This window comes from Schistocerca cancellata, chromosome 10 (assembly GCF_023864275.1).
Source record: "Schistocerca cancellata isolate TAMUIC-IGC-003103 chromosome 10, iqSchCanc2.1, whole genome shotgun sequence".
Classification (NCBI taxonomy): domain Eukaryota; kingdom Metazoa; phylum Arthropoda; class Insecta; order Orthoptera; family Acrididae; genus Schistocerca; species Schistocerca cancellata.
In genome coordinates this window covers 60,881,294-60,898,598 of record NC_064635.1, presented here as the reverse complement: position 1 = coordinate 60,898,598, position 17,305 = coordinate 60,881,294, and the positions used below count along the sequence as shown (strand labels likewise).

At 39.3% G+C, this 17,305-nt stretch overlaps 1 protein-coding gene across 4 annotated transcripts in view; it reads right to left on the bottom strand.

The window, feature by feature from the left end:
• The window catches only part of LOC126106788 (kelch domain-containing protein 2-like), a 140,807-nt gene that overhangs the window by 27,763 nt on the left and 95,739 nt on the right, over positions 1 to 17,305 (bottom strand). For all 4 annotated transcript variants that reach the window (XM_049913175.1, XM_049913172.1, XM_049913173.1 and 1 more), the window contains one exon: positions 2,497 to 2,678. In XM_049913175.1, coding sequence (XP_049769132.1) covers positions 2,497 to 2,678 — 182 coding nt within the window. The remainder of the gene's footprint in view (positions 1 to 2,496; positions 2,679 to 17,305) is intronic.

Sequence of the window (17,305 nt, the reverse complement as noted above, 5' to 3'; positions counted from 1 at the left end):
TGGTATCGTGTTGAAGCTGCATGGGCAGCTGTACCTGTACACCTCATCCAAGCTCTGTTTGATGCAATGCCCAGGCTTATCAAGGCCGTTATTACGGTCAGAGGTGGTTGTTCTGGGTACTGATTTCTCAGGATCTACGCACCCAAATTGCGTGAAAATGTAATCACATGTCAGTTCTAGTATACTGTATTTGTCCAATGAATTCCCGTTTATCATCTGCTTTTCTTCTTGGTGTAGCAATTTTAATGGCCAACAGTCTAATTTATCAAAGTATTCTTTCCATCTTTTCCTTATCTCCTCCGGCTGCATTAACAGCTCTCCACTTTCCCCTTTCACTAGCTTTGCATATATTTTTTCCTTCCTCATACTCTTTGTAATTCCATATATTATCCTCTTACCACTAGTAACATCTTTTTCCAACTCTTGGGTGAATTTCTCCCAGCTTTTCCTCTTTTCTTCTGCTACCATTTTCTTACACTTACATTTACTATCCTGGTATTTCCTTTTACTTTCAGCTGTTCGGCCTCTGTTCCATTCATGCCAGGCTTTTTTCTTTTCTTTTACTGCCTCCTTCACACTCTCATTCCACAATGGTGTCTCCTTTTCCTTTACCCTTCTGGGCACTCTGCCACAGGTCTTCTCAGCAGAGCTTACAAATACTTCTTTGAACTTACTCCATTCCTCTTCCACATTGCCATACTTGATGTTAGGGATTTTATGCTTAAGTAGCTCCTTAAACTTTTCTTGTACCATGCCATCGTTTAGTTTCCAAATTTTTATTTTCCTTTCCCTTTCTTCCTTTATGTCTTTCAATTCATCGAATCTCATCTTTGCCACCACCACTCGATGGTCTCCATCAAAAGCCTCTCCTGGAAGTGCAGTTACATCCGTCAACTGTCTCCGATTTTTCTTTTCCATCAGAAAGTAATCAATGACCGTCTTCATCCGTCTATCACCCCACCCATATCTCATTACCTTTTGGCTGTCCTTTTTACGGAACCATGTGTTGCCCACAATCAGCCCGTTCCTTTCACAGAAATCAACCAGTTTCTCCCCTTCCTCATTTTTCCTCCCATATCCATATGGGCCAATTATCTCCTCCTTCCCCAGCCTTTCCTTGCCTACCTGCATATTTGGATCACCCTTTACTATTGCTTCCACATCTGTAATTATAGTGTCTAATACCCCTAGAAAATCCTCTATGTTCTCTTCTTTATTTCCTGTTTGTGGTGCATACACTTGGATGAAATCCTTCACTACATTCCTTGTCTCAGCCGAATCCTCATCATCCTATCACTTGTGTATTCTACTGCTTCCACACATTCCTCTAGGTTTGGTTTTACTATGATACCTACTACATTTTTGGCTTCTTGTCCACCGCTCCAGTAGAGCCTCTCCTCATTTTTCTCCATCCTCTTCCCTTCCATCTAACTTCACTAAGTCCCATCAGTTCATTGTTCTCCTTTTCCATGAAGTCTATCAACTCTTCCGCCTTCCCAGTAAGGGTAATCACATTAATGATATCCACCTTCATTGTGTAAGTGCCTAGTCGCCCACTTCTCACAGTTCCCCCAGCAAGAACTGCGCGTCACCTGCAGGGAATGCCCTAACCTTTCCTGAGGCTGGTTTTGAAGTACCATTTCACATATATGTAAGTATTCAAAATATGGTACACAGGCGTAGAAAAATGGGAAGCATAATGCTATTTTTATTTCTGGAGATTGAAAAGTATAAAGGATGTATGTAATTTTGCTCATTTAACAATAATGCATTCCATGTCTATTTCAAATTTTAATTTATTTTCATGTGATTACAAAATATCACACAAAACATTATTATCTTTATTACAAATTATGATCAGTTTTTGTTAAGTAACATACTAATTTGATAATAAATATAGGATTCAGACAAAAGTAAAAATGTTACTACTAGTGAGAACTGAATCAGGACTTCGCGATTTTAAGACTTTCACGCTACGCATTCAGCTACACGTGAACCTTGGAAAATGATGGAAATTTTTTTGTACTTAACAGTACATAGAAATCTTATGAGCTTTGAAGGCAATTTTTTTAAAGCTGCTTTGAAAATTGCATCATAACGCTTTAGGAGCCTACTTCCACACTACTATTCAGTAAGTATGAAGAAAATCAAAGAGGATCAGTCTATATGGTTCCCCCATAAGACATCACCACCACACTTCTGAGTGAAAACTTGCTACCAAAACCACCCATTATGAATAACTCCCACCGACAAGTACGCATGTACTCAAGTATTGATGGTGGAAATTCAAAAATAACCTACTGAGGGAACCACATATGTGCAACAAAAATAATTTTTGCAGTGTGCGTGCAGGTGCGGATTGCAAATGTAGCGGGTCACAAACGACACAGTGTTTACCGAGCAAACATTTTGAACACCGGTGGGTGACTTCTATGCCTCGGATACTATCTGGTGCTTCTCATTATAATGTATACCTACTGAAAATGTGACACTCACCTTCCCAGCAAACATTTCGTCGGTACCAAAGATATTTTTGGCATAGCCGCCTATGACGACAATTTCGCCAGTTGGGACCAGTGGGGCCTTGTGCCAGAGCCGTGGCTTCCTTTTGTGGATCGAGGGTATGTCCTTCAGCTCTGACCATGCGATATCCGGCACCTCCAGCACCCAGCAATCGTCTGGCGGCCGTGCAGGAAACACAATTGCACACAATCACTATACATGCTGTGAGTTTAAACATCGTAAGTTTGGCTAAGAGTTACTGTCTGCTTAAAGAACAAAGATGGTGCAGCATGCTGTAAAATAAAGAGTACTACTGCACTGTTAGAGTTAGCTGGTGTGAGGTTATACTACAGCATCACAAGGATGCAAAATGGCAGGGCAGTACTAACCTTCACTACTGCCAACACACAGTTAACAGTAGAAAATACTAATCAAAGCTTCCGGGATCTTTATATCCCACTCATTCTCATAGGTGTGTGTGTGTGTGTGTGTGTGTGTGTGTGTGTGTGTGTGTGTGTCCCTCTCGAATGAGGTCTTTTTATTTACACATCAAGTTCTGTAGGACCAAATTGAGGAGCAAATGTTCAAGATCGGGGAACATGTCAGTACATGAAATTACAACATAAAGTAATAAAAAATAAAAATAAAATGTTTATGAAACCAAAAAAGTCAAGCCATAATTTTCAGTAAATGGAGACACAATACAACATAAGAATTAGCTTAATTTTTCAAGGAACTCCTCAACAGAATCGAAGGAGTGACCCAAGAGCAAATTCTTCAGTTTCGATTTGAAAGTGCATGGAGTACTGCTAAGATTTTTTAATTCTTGTGGTGGATTACTGAAAATGGATGCAGCAGTGTACTGCAGACCTTTCTGCACAAGAGTTAAGGAGGTCAGATCCAATTCAGGTTGGATTTCTGCCGGATATTAACTGGGTGTATACTCGGGAATATGCTGATATTATTAACAAGAAACGACAGTACCGAATATATATACTGAGAGGCCAGTGTCAAAATACCCAGACTAGTGAACAGGGGTGGATAAGAGATTTGCAAACTTACACCACTTATTGCCTGAACCGCCCGTTTCTGAGTCAAAAATATCCTTTTAGAATGGGAAGAGTTACCCCAAATTATAATACCATACGATACAAGCGAATGAAAATAAGTACAGTAGACTAATTTTTATGTCAAACGATCACTTACTCCAGATACCATTCAAATAGTAAAAATGGCAGCAAATAAAGTCTTTGAACAAGATCCTGAACGTGGGCTTTCCACGACAGTGTACTATGTATCTGAACACCTAAAAATTCGAACTGTTCAGCTTCACTAATCATACACCCATCCTGTGAAATTAAAAAGTCGGGTTTTGATCAGTTGTGTGTCAAAAACTGTGATTTAGTGTTAATTTATTTTCTACAAGTCATGAACTCATGTCATGAACTGCACTGTTTGAAACTGAGTCAATGTTGCACACAACATCCTTTACTACCGAGCTAGTGTCATCAGCAAACAGAAATATTTAAGAGTTACCGGTAATACTAGATGGCATATCATTTATATAAACAACAACAACAACAACAATAATAATAATAATAATAATAGAATACACAAGGAGACATGACAATGTAGCAAAAATAATACATCAACAGCTTGCCATACAACATAAACTAATAAAACAACATGTTCCACATACAAGTATGCACCACAAAATGTACTGGAGAATGATGAATATAAATTATACTGGAACAGAACCATTATAACAGATAAAACAACACCACATAACAAACCTGACATCATACTCACCAATAAAAAGAAGAAATTAACACAACTAATCGAAATATCCATACCCAATACAAAAAAAATACAAAAGAAAACAGGAGAAAAAATTGAAAAATACATCCAACTGGCTGAGGAAGTCAAGGATATGTGGCATCAGGATAAAGTTGACATTATACCAATTATACTATCAACTACAGGAGTCATATCACACAATATCCACCAGTACATCAATGCAATACAGCTACATCCAAACTTATATATACAACTACAGAAATCCGTAATTATTGATACATGTTCAATTACCCGAAAGTTCCTAAATGCAATATAACATATACCATACAGTTAAAAGGAAGTCACGCTTGATCAAGGTCCGCGTCACTTTCCATTTTTGACCAGACATAACGTCTGAGAAAAGAAAGAAATAATAGATGATCAAGAAAATCTTCCTTATCATCAAAGGAACTTGCCAAACCATTTCACACTGGCTAACAGAAACCCAAAATGAACTCACGGAACTCAGTATTGACCCACTAGAAACCACACGAACTGCGTACAGACAGGAAGTCAACTCTCATAAGTTCACAACCAAAAACACAATGGAAAAGAATCTGAAATTGAAAAACGCATGGACACAAGAAAGAAGACAGGCCCAAAGTGACAGGATGAGGAAGTTTTGGGAACAAAATAAGAACAACAAAGCTAAGAAGACCAGTGCTAATTAATGGTTCCGCATGCTCCTTAGAGGGCGAAATGAATAAATGATGATGATAATAATAATAATAATAATAATAATAATAATTTTTTGAGTGACACACCTCTCTTTTCAAACATTCCCCAACCCATAACACTTTCCTGACTAAGTTAATGATTCCGCAAAAGTTTTTAGACTTGTAAATGTGTCTATCAGCAGTTCAGGAATTTTGCAACCTGAAAGTAGCTAATGGCTAGCCATTCTGTATCCTCATAATTTTGGAGTTTTCTCAAGTGAATTTTTCTTTTTAGGATATACTACGACATGTTAATCTGAAAATATTACTCAAATAGTTTTACTCATTTCAGTAATTCATTGTATATCACCGAATTTCACAGAAAATATAACAATACAAGAGAAGGAAAGTTGCTACTCAGCATATAGCGGAGATGCTGAGTCAAGATAAGCACAATAAAAAGATTCACACAATCTCAGCTTTCGGCCATTAAGGCCTTTGTCAGCAGTAGACACACACACACACACACACACACACACACACACACACACACAAGCACAAGCACAACTTGCACACACGGTTACACAACCCCTGCTCCCAATCCCTTACCTCATGGCTCATACCCCTGTAATAGACCTAGTTGCAAGACCTGTCCCATACATCCTCCTACCACCACCTACTCCAGTCTGGTCATTAACATCACCTATCCCATCAAAGGCAGGGCTACCTGTGAAACCAGTCATGTGATGTACAAGCTAAGCTGCAACCACTGTGCTGCATTCTATGTAGGCATGACAACCAACAAGCTGTCTGTCCGCATGAACGGCCACCGACAAACTGTGGCCAAGAAACAAGTGGAGCACCCTATAGCTGAACACGCTGCCAAACATGATACGCCTCATCTCAATGACTGCTTTACAGCCTGTGCCATATGAATCCTTCCCACCAACAACAACTTTTCTGAATTGTGCAGGTGGGAACTTTCCCTGCAATACATCCTACATTCCCGTAACCCTTCTGGCCTCAACCTTCATTAGTCACTGTCCTCACCCATCCAGCCCCACTCCCTGTTCCCATTCCAGCACTACACAGCCGTAATTTCACCACCACTCCCAGTCTTTTAATTTATTTTTATTTTTATTTCTCTCCTTTCCGCTACTTACCCCCTCCCCACCTTCTCTCCTACCCTCCGTCTAAACTGCAACACTTCACTGTCCGCCACTCCCACCATACTATCCCTCCCTCTCCCCGCCCCAGCCTCTTCCTTACACCCAGTCGCCACTCCCATCATGCACTGGTGCTGCTGCTTGCATTGTAGTTTAAGCTCTCCGAGACTGCAGACGTGTGTGTGTGTGTGTGTGTGTGTGTGTGTGTGTGTGTGTGTGTACTGCTGATAAAGGCCTTAATGGCCGAAAGCTGTGATTGTGTGAATCTTTTTATTGTGTCTATCGCGACTCGGCATCTCCGCTATATGGTGAGTAGCAACTTTCCTTCTCTCGTATTGTTACATTCCATCCTGGATTTTGCATTGTTTGACAGAAAATATAAAATAGTTTAACATTAATAAACTAGCTGAATGTGGGATGTTTCAACTTACTCTGTTTTTCTTTAAACTACTTCTTTATTCCACATTAGTTTTGCATTTATAAGTCACTATCCAGGGTGTTGTTGTTGTTGTTGTTGTTGTCGTCTTCAGTCCTGAGACTGGTTTGATGCAGCTCTCCATGCTACTCTATCCTGTGCAAGCTTCTTCATCTCCCAGTACCTACTGCTTCCTACAGCCTTCTCAATTTGCTTAGTGTATTCATCTCTTGGTCTCCCTCTACGATTTTTACGCTCCACGCTGCCCTCCAATACTAAATGGGTGATCCCTTGATGCCTCAGAACATGTCCTACCAACCGATCCCTTCTTCTAGTCAAGTTGTGCCACAAACATCTCTTCTCCCCAATCCTATTCAGTACCTCCTCATTAGTTATGTGATCTACCCGTCTAACCTTCGGCATTCTTCTGTAGCACCACATTTCGAAAGCTTCTATTCTCTTCTTGTCCAAACTATTAATTGTCCATGTTTCACATCCATACATGGCTACACTCCATACAAATACTTTCAGAAACGATTTCCTGACGCTTAAATCAATACTTGACATTAACAAATTTCTCTTGTGCAGAAACGCTTTCCTTGCCATTGCCAGTCTACATTTTATATCCTCTCTACTTCGACCATCATCAGTTATTTTGTGTCCCAAATAGCAAAACTCATTTACTACTTGAAGTGTTTCATTTCCTAATCTAATTCCCTCAGCATCACCAGACTTAATTTGACTAGCTTCCAATATCCTCGTTTTGCTTTTGTTGATGTTCATCTAATATCCTCCCTTCAAGACACTATCCATTCCTTTCAACTGCTCTTCCAAGTTCTTTGCTGTCTCTGACAGAATTACAATGTCATCGGCAAACCTCAAAGTTTTTATTTCTTCTCCATGGATTTTAATACCTACTCCAAATTTTTCTTTTGTTTCCTTCACTGCTTGCTCAATATACAGATTGAATAACATCAGGGAAAGGCTACAACCCTGTCTCACTCCCATCCCAACCACTGCTTCCCTTTCATGCCCCTCGACTCTTATAACTGCCATCTGGTTTCTGTACAAATTGTAAATAGCCTTTCGCTCTCTGTATTTTACCCGTCACCTTCAGAATTTGAAAGAGAGTATTCCAGCCAACATTGTCAAAAGCTTTCTCTAAGTCTACAAATGCTACAAATGTAGGCTTGCCTTTCCTTGATCTAGCTTCTAAGATAAGTCATAGGGTCAGTATTGCCTCACGTGTTCCAATATTTCTACGGAATCCAAACTGATCTTCCCCGAGGTCGCGTCAGTATTTTGCAGCTGTGGCTTATTAAACTGATTGTTCGGTAATTTTCACATCTGTGAACACCTGCTTTCTTTGGGATTGGAATTGTTATATTCTTCTTGAAGTCTGAGGGAATTTCGCGTGTCTCATACATCTTGTTCACCAGATGGTAGAGTTTTGTCAGGACTGGCTCTCCCAAGGCTGTCAGTAGTTCTAATGGAATGTTGTCTACTCCCGGGGCCTTGTTTCGACTCAGGTCTTTCAGTGCTCTGTCAAACTCTTCACGCAGTATCATATCTCCCATTTCATCTTCATCTACATCCTCTCATATTTCCATGATATTGTCCTCAAGTACATCGCCCTTGTATAGACCCTCTATATACTCCTTCCACCTTTCTGCTTTCCCTTCTTTGCTTAGAACTGGGTTTCCATCTGAGCTCTTGATATTCATACAAGTGGTTCTCTTTTCTCCAAAGGTCTCTTTAATTTTCCTGTAGGCTGTATCTATCTTACCCCTAGTGAGATAAGCCTCTACATCCTTACATTTGTCCTCTAGCCATGCCTGCTTAGCCATTTTGCACTTCCTGTCGATCTCATTTTTGCGACATTTGTATTCCTTTTTGCCAGCTTCATTCACTGCATTTTTATATTTTCTCCTGTCATCAATTAAATTCAATATTTCTTCTATTACCCAAGGATTTCTACTAGCCCTCATCTTTTTACCTACTTGATCCTCTGCTGCCTTCACTACTTCATCCCTCAAAGCTACCCATTCTTCTTCCACTGTATTTGTTTACCCCATTCTTGCACTGTATTTCTTTCCCCCATTCTTGTCAATTGTTCCCTTATGCTCCCCCTGAAACTCCGTACAACCTCTGATTTAGTCAGTTTATACAGGTCCCATCTCCTTAAATTCCTACCTTTTTGCAGTTTCTTCAGTTTTAGTACACGGTTCATAACCAATAGATTGTAGTCAGAGTCCACATCTGCCCCTGGAAATGTCCTACAATTTAAAACCTGGTTCCTAAATCTCTGTCTTACCATTATATAATCTATCTGAAACCTGTCAGTATACAACCTTCTTTCATGATTCTTAAACCAAGTGTTAGCTATGATTAAGTTGTGCTCTGTGCAAAATTCTACCAGGCGGCTTCCTCTTTCATTTCTTAGCCCCAGTCCATATTCACCTACTATGTTGCCTTCTCTCCCTTTTCCTACTACCGAATTCCAGTCACCCATGACTATTAAATTTTCGTCTCCCTTCACTATCTGAATAATTTATTTTATTTCATCATACATTTCTTCAATTTCTTCGTCATCTGCAGAGCTAGTTGGCATATAAACTTGTACTACTGTAGCAGGCGTGGGCTTCGTGTCTATCATGGCCACAATAATGCGTTCACTATGCTGTTTGTAGTTGCTTACCCGCACTCCTATTTTTTTAATTCATTATTAAACCTACTCCTGCATTAGCCCTATTTGATTTTGTATTTATATCCCGGTATTCACCTGACCAAAAGTCTTGTTTCTCCTGCCACCGCACTTCACTGATTTCCACTATATCTAACTTTAACCTATCCATTTGCCCGATTAAGGTATATGACATTCCACACTCCGATCCGTAGAAAGCCAGTTTTGTTTCTCCTGATGACGATGTCCTCTTGAGTAGTCCCCACCCGGAGATCCAAATGGGGGACTATTTTACCTCCGGAATATTTTACACAAGAGGATGCCATCATCATTTAACCATACAGTAAAGCTGCATGCCCTTGGGAAAAATTACGGCCGTAGTTTCCCCTTGCTTTCAGCCGTTACTATCCAGGGTGTAGTTACTAAAATGTTCTACACGTATAAAAATGGCAGCGTATTCAAATTGTGTGCTTTCATTCATTTTGGCTTACAAATTTAACTGACCTTCGCAGTTGTACAAATAGCTGGTGCATCAAGATGAGTTAACATTGTACACCAAAATGAACTGAAACACACAATGTGCATACAATGCCATTTTCATAACTATGACATGTACCCCCCCCCCCCCAACATTATATACTGGCTTAAAGAGCTGACACTACTTGTGGTATGAAGAAAAAATTTATATATAAATACAGCAAAGTGTTAGGAAGTCTTTCTAAAGGTATTTGTAAGGAGTGTAGGCTTGTACAGTACTGCGATAGGGACAATAAATAAACAGTCCAGACAAGAGCAGAACAGACTCTCTTGAAATCAGGTGATGCAGATGAGTGAGTAGATCGAATAACTAGACTCGTGTGGAGAGCTGCATCAAACCAACCTTTGGACTGCAGACCACAAGGGGAAAAATGATTAACTCACGTAACAAATTTGTGGCTGATGCACCCAAAAGGAAGAAATTTTATTAAAAAGCATTCGTTGCTTGGTCTACGTTATTTTTAAGCTGCATCTTTATTATAAGGTCATCATTTTCATGCCGATGATGTATTTTTGAAAGAGGTATATATCAGTAACTACATAAAAAAAAGGGTTGGTGGTGGTGAAGCATCCAGAATACATGGCTGGATGTCAATGAACAACCATCGGAGAGCACTCGTGGTATTGTTTGTATTTAGTATTGTTATTAAGCCCGGTAATGTATATAAGAGACACATCCAGTGTGAGTTGTCGAGTTATCACTGTCAGTGTAAATGACACAGGAATGCAGCATATTCACGTGAGACGTTGTTATCAGCTTCTGACAAAGTCTGAAAGAGGCCTCACGGCAGGTCTTCATCTGGCCAGCTGTTGAATTGTGCAGTATTCAGATTTGTGGAACATTCAGATGTGACAGTGGCCCATGGTCGGATTGAGGACAAGTGTACTGACAATCAAGGTTGGGGTCGAACACAGCAAATCACCTGAAGAGAAGATCGATGTACTGTGCGCCGAATGCATCTGTGTCTGCTATCTGAGAACAAGAAATGGATCCCCTGCAACATTCTGTGTCACCCGGAGACTAGCAGTGACAGCTGGACTAGGGAATTAATGCCTCACAAGTAGGCTGCCATTAATGTCACAACACAAACGGCCGTGTCTGGAGTGGTGCTGAGACTGGGAAGTACGGACTGCTGACAGATGGCTTAACACTGTGTTCAGTGACGAACTTTGGTTCTACACAAACGTGAAAGACCACCACTGGGAAGTAAGGCGGCAACCTGAGGCATTTGTCCGACAGTTTGGAGGAGCGCATTGGTGATACTCCTGGAATCCCGGTGTCGGGAGCTATCGGATACGACTTCCAGTCGACGGTGTGTCATGCACATCCTGCATGCTCGTGTGTTACCCCTCATGTGACAGTATTTTGCGTTACTTTCGCTGAGACAATCCTTTTCTGCACGCGGCACGTGTCCTCGTGAACTGTTTGCGTAATGTCGAGGTTCTCTGTGGCCGGCGAGATTCCCAGAACTGTGCCCGATATCACGTTTGGGAGCATCTTGGATTTCAAATCCGCCCCCGTGCCTACGTCCTCAATATTGACGACCGGTTACGACAGCTGTGCACCGGTTTGCTTGGGAGAGGACACGACAGCTTTACGGTATCCCTTCCACTCAAATTGGTGCACGCGTCCGGGCCTGATTGCGTGCGGGCCAGAGGGTGTGAGACTACATATTGGTAAGTGGGCTCACATTCGTCAGATACCATCTCAACTCTCCCCTTCTGGCTACTTCACTTTTTTTTTCAGGCAGTATATTACAATGATACCATCCTGAGACACCTGCAGCTGAGGTATAAACTTTATTTGTAACAATGGATGTTTCAAAAGTCACCATGATAAAATAAATAAGCTTGGATAGTTAATCTTGAAAATATTTGAATTACATAAGTCTTTTCCTATTTTCCAGATAAGGTCATCAAGCTAATATATGTGCTTTTTCCTTTATTTTATCAGAACGTCTGTCAAAAACTGAGATCAGAAGTGTATAGCGCAGCCACAGGAGTCTAACAATGGTGCCATTGAAAACCTTTGTATGGGCAGTGAAACACAGACCTAAAACAACATCAAAAATACAATATTTACGTGAGTATGAGATGATTCTTAATATAAGAGGAGCCTCTTTTGTTTTTAAGAGGCTCAAGAAAAATTAATTTTTAAAATATTCTGATTAATCAAAATTATATACTGTTTTACTGACATAAATAATCTGCCAGAAAGTTAACATTATTGTTATTCTACACTTATGCCATTTATTGATTGTCTACATTTTGATAATACTAGGACAAATAAAATAAATAAAAAGAAATGGTTTACATTAATTTCTGGACCATTTTCTTTTCTACCTTTTTTGCTTACTAGCCCTTTAGTCTGTGGTAAAACTATTTTTAATGATAATCACCATCAATTTCCTAATAGCAAAGCTGTGAAATTTATATCTCTGTTGTCAGTAATATTTGGCCGTTTTTTCTGAATTTGTTGCTATTTCTAAGCTTATTGTTACAATGGGATCAGAGAACACAGCTGTTTTCCTGCCGAATACATATCAGATTTCGATTCTATCCTGATGTGAGAATGTTACAGCAAGGGTCGACAACACTGCAACAAGAAACATGTATGTCACTGGCCCCTATCTAGACTCGTACCATATCTTGCAGAAACAAATATTTTTGTTGAGTATTTGTCCAATTTTAAAGTTGGTTTGATTCCACCTACAAATGGATTCAGAAAAATTGCAATTTAAACATAGCAGATGTTCATAAAGAGCCAAACTACGTGGTACAGATTCCCAACTCAGCAAAATTTGCTGCTCCCTCACTCCTCCCCTCCCCGCAATCATCCTAGCTTTCAGCCAAGCCAGTGCCACTGTTCCCCTTCCTTAGTGCTGAGCTTGAGCAACTGTGAAAAACAGACTGCGATATCTACTGGTGTGCAGATCATATGTAACACCACTAACCAACACACAAATAAAAGGTTGCAATTCTGATTCAATCCCATTCTCAAACTTTTGCTCGTTCCGCGATCTAATGACGTTTGTTGGTACTATCTGCATGATGGGTCTCGCCACTGTAATTTATTCTTGCAATAACAATTATAGTCAATTTAACATGGTTTATTTCTCTTATTAGACAAATCAATCTGGATTAATTTTTCTTCTCTTTTCAACTGAATGTCATCAACATGTTCTGAAATTGCTTAAAAGTTGGTAACATTTTTATCTCGTGTTCTAATATGTGAAAAGCGACCTAATTTCTCATTTGAAATCCATTTAGTAAATCATTACAGCCTCTGAATAAATGGATGTTTTTTGAAGGACAAAATTTCCGTTTATGAACGTTGTCTTTGCTTAAAAAGCAGCATTACTGTTTGAACACGGTACACACACATGTACAAGAACATTTATCGTAAACCTGTTCAAACAAAACTAAAGTTTGTAAGTTTGTAGAATTTAATGCTATTTTGACCTGTGTTTAACAAAATTGTCAAATTTTAATCACAGCCATAGACTGGTGTAGTGGCTGCTTGTAGTCTCTCATGCATCTCTTGTACTAGCACTGTGGGAGTCAGTATCATGTGATTGTTTGCACTTTCGCATATCGAGAAATATCGAACCTGTTGGAACGTGAGTATCGTTTGCCGAGCCCCACCCTTCTGAATTCTTCAAAATAAACCTGTGTGCAACCTAAATAGCTAAATCTTCATCTGTAAATGTAAGACTCTAGAAAACAGTCTAAAAATGTTGACCTCAGCAGCAACAGTTTAATCCGCAAATATGAGATGACACCGTATTTTTCAAATGATGAATTTAGAGGGAAAAAACCTCGTCTAATAATTGAGTAAATATGGTATCATAAATAACACTGTTCTACAACTATAATTAAGCAATTATGCTAAAAACGTATAGTTGTTTTAAAATGAATCTGTTATGTGGATTTCGTTACTATGTTTAATATATCACAATGCACTTTCAGCCACAGCTAAGCACTAGGTGCTCATTCAGATTACACAAATACTCAATTACCGTTCAAATTTGCAGCATTCCATTATGTGTTAAATGTTTAGGTTTTTCACTATTACTCCTGGTACACTTTCGGCATGTACTACCCAATGGACACAGACTCACTGCTGCTTGTGACTTTATTCGGTGTAGATGCTGCTGCATGCTGTTGTGCAGCGTCTGCTGCTGCATGCTGGAATATTGTGTCCACTACTATTTCTGTTGTACTTTAAATTAGTAACTTTATTGCAAAGAACAAAATTATTGGACACCGGCAGTAATTAAATCAAGAAATAATCTTAGCAACCCTCATGGAATCAAACATCAAGTATCACACCACTGTGTGGTGAGTAGATTTTTTTATCTATTCAATTATAAAATCATTTCTAAAAACAAAGATGATGTAACTTACCAAACGAAAGCGTTGGTATGTTGATACACACACAAACAAACACAAACACACACACAAAATTCAAGCTTTCACAACCCACGGTTGCTTCATCAGGAAAGAGGAGGGGGGAAAAAAGGACAGGCACACACACACACACACACACACACACACACATCCATCTGTACATATACAGACACAGGCAGACAAATTGAAGTCAAACAATGGAAAATCCAGGATAGAATTTAACAATATCAGTGTGGTTTCAGCTCTCTGAGACTGCAGATGTGTGTGCAAGTTGCATTTATGTATGTGTGTGTGGGGGGGGGGGGGGGGGGGGGCGTACTGCTGACAAAGGCCTTAATGGCCGAAAGCTTTAATTCTGTGTAGCTTTTTGTTGTGCCTATCGCGACTCAGCATCTCTGCTGTATGGTGAATTGTAACAAATTGAAGTGTGTTCCAATGTCTCTTCGTTGTCTTAACTCCATTGTTTGTCTATCTCCTCCTCCCAGTGAGGATATAACTTCCATGACAGCATTTCACACATTTTTAATATGCAAATGGGTAAGATTACAAAGTTAGTCATCAGTTCAACTTTCATGTTTACTGTTAAAGCTGACTATAAAGAAAACAAAACAGCACATTGTTGTGTATACAATTTTTGTGTAAAATTTTATGCAACAATAAAGAAAATTGGTGAACGAAGTGATTTGTCTAATGGTTCTAATGCCCTGCTACCACAGTTAAAAATGTCTGCAAGAAATAAAAAAGAAACACACATCTACACAGCATAGCATAGCATTTTCTTTCTGACAGTCGATTTCAACAGCAACCCTGTAAATTGTTGTTAAATATGTCAAGCTGAATGTTTATTAGAGTACTGTAAAAATCTGAAGTAAAATGGTCAAAACCTTTTTGGGATTTTTGGTAACGATGTCTTGTCTTTATATAGTAGCATAGAATTCTACAAATGGGAAGACATAATTTTATTTTATGACCAGTTTTTTGTGTTTTTTATTGCAGTTTTTAGTGCTATTATTTGACTTTTTTCCATTTTTTGCTTTTATTATTGTCTTACAATTTATAAGTGGAAAGAAAGAATCGTAAGAAAATAAATACAGCATTTAATCATACATGTAAACATGATGAAGTTAAATAACTTCTAAGTGTGGCAGAGCAGGGTATAACGAAATGGTCAGCAAGTTAAGAGTGGATGAAATGAATCTAGACAGAGTGGGAGGGTCACGTGATCATTCACAGACCATCAACTCATATGTCAAAACATTCTCACTGAGAATGGTACACATTCTGGTACATTAATGGTGGGTGTAACAGCTTCAGTCGTAAATGTCAGAAAAAAAAAAAAAAATTAATGTTGATCATTAAAATGAGAACTGGTGTTCCCAATTCCTCATCAATCACAATTAGTAATCAAAGCTACACCACAGTAAATTTCCATCATTCGTCAATCCCCTAACCCACCCAGCCCCTGCCAGATGTGTCTCGATGTTCCAGTGGTAAACTGCCAGACTACACAGATCCAAAAACTGTACGTCTCGCTCTAGCTGGTTTGGCAAGTCAGCTGAAAGGTAGGAGAAAGACAAGAGCAAAGCATTTCCTGTGGGACAGTGCCCAGTAAAGCACTGTTGTGCTCAAACGAACCTTTGGGTTGCCGACAGCTTCATCTTAAATAAATTATTTTGACTTGGAGTTATTAGCCCTCACAAGTTACTGCCACTTTTAAATGTTGTTACATACATGATATTGATATGATTCACATTTCCTGATGACATAATTTTCAGTTCTACTTAACATCATATATACTATATATACCCGATTAAAAGATGAGGTTATAATAGAAGGAAACATTCCACGAAGGAAAAATATACCTAAAAACAAAGATGATGTGACTTACCAAATGAAAGTGCTGGCAGGTCGACAGACACACAAACGAACACAAACATACACACAAAATTCAAGCTTTCGCAACAAACTGTTGCCTCATCAGGAAAGAGGGAAGGAGAGGGAAAGACGAAAGGATGTGGGTTTTAAGGGAGAGGGTAAGGAGTCATTCCAGTCCCGGGAGCGGAAAGACTAAGGTAAGTCTTTCCGCTCCCGGGACTGGAATGACTCCTTACCCTCTCCCTTAAAACCCACATCCTTTCGTCTTTCCCTCTCCTTCCCTCTTTCCTGATGAGGCAACAGTTTGTTGCGAAAGCTTGAATTTTGTGTGTATGTTTGTGTTCGTTTGTGTGTCTGTCGACCTGCCAGCACTTTCATTTGGTAAGTCACATCATCTTCGATTAAAAGATGAGGTTTGTTCCACAAATTCGTCATTCAAAAAATACAGGGTTGTCTTATATTCGCAGATTAAACTGTTGCTGCTGAGGTCAACATTCCTACATTGTTTAGTAGAGTATATAGGGGTTGTCTCACATGTATAGGAGTTGTCTTACATTTAGAGATGAAGCTCTGGCAATAGGCCACACGCAGATTCATTTTAAGAAATTCGGAAAGGGCAGGACACGGCAAATGATACTCACATTCCAACAGGCTCAAGATTTCCCGACACACTGAGGCACTTGCTACAGTATAGATGTTGCTTGAAAAATCAGTGACACTGACTCGCGTGGCGCTGGTGCAAGAGATATGTGAGAAGCTGTGATCTAGCCACTACAACAGTCTATTGCTCTGCTTAAAATCTGACAATTTTATGAAACATAGGAGGAAATAACATTAAATTATACCATCTTACAAAATTTGTTGTATTTGATCAGATTTGCAATAAACATTCTCACATGTGTACGGATACCGTGTATGAACATTACTGCCGCTTTTTAAGTAGGTAACATTCAAAAACAGAAATGTTGTTCTTCAAAAAACGTTAGTTGGTTCAGAACCCAGACCAACATCTTATCTGGTTATGAGAGACTGTAATGATTTACTAAGTGGATTGCCAATGAGAAATCCAGTTGCTGCTTATTATTAGAATATTGGGTAAAAACATTACCAGCTTTTAATCAGCTTTAGAACATGATGGTGACTTTCAGCTGAACCAAGAGGAACATCAGCCTGGAATGAAATGTCTAACAAAAGAAATAAATGAAACTTCCTGGCAGATTAAAAC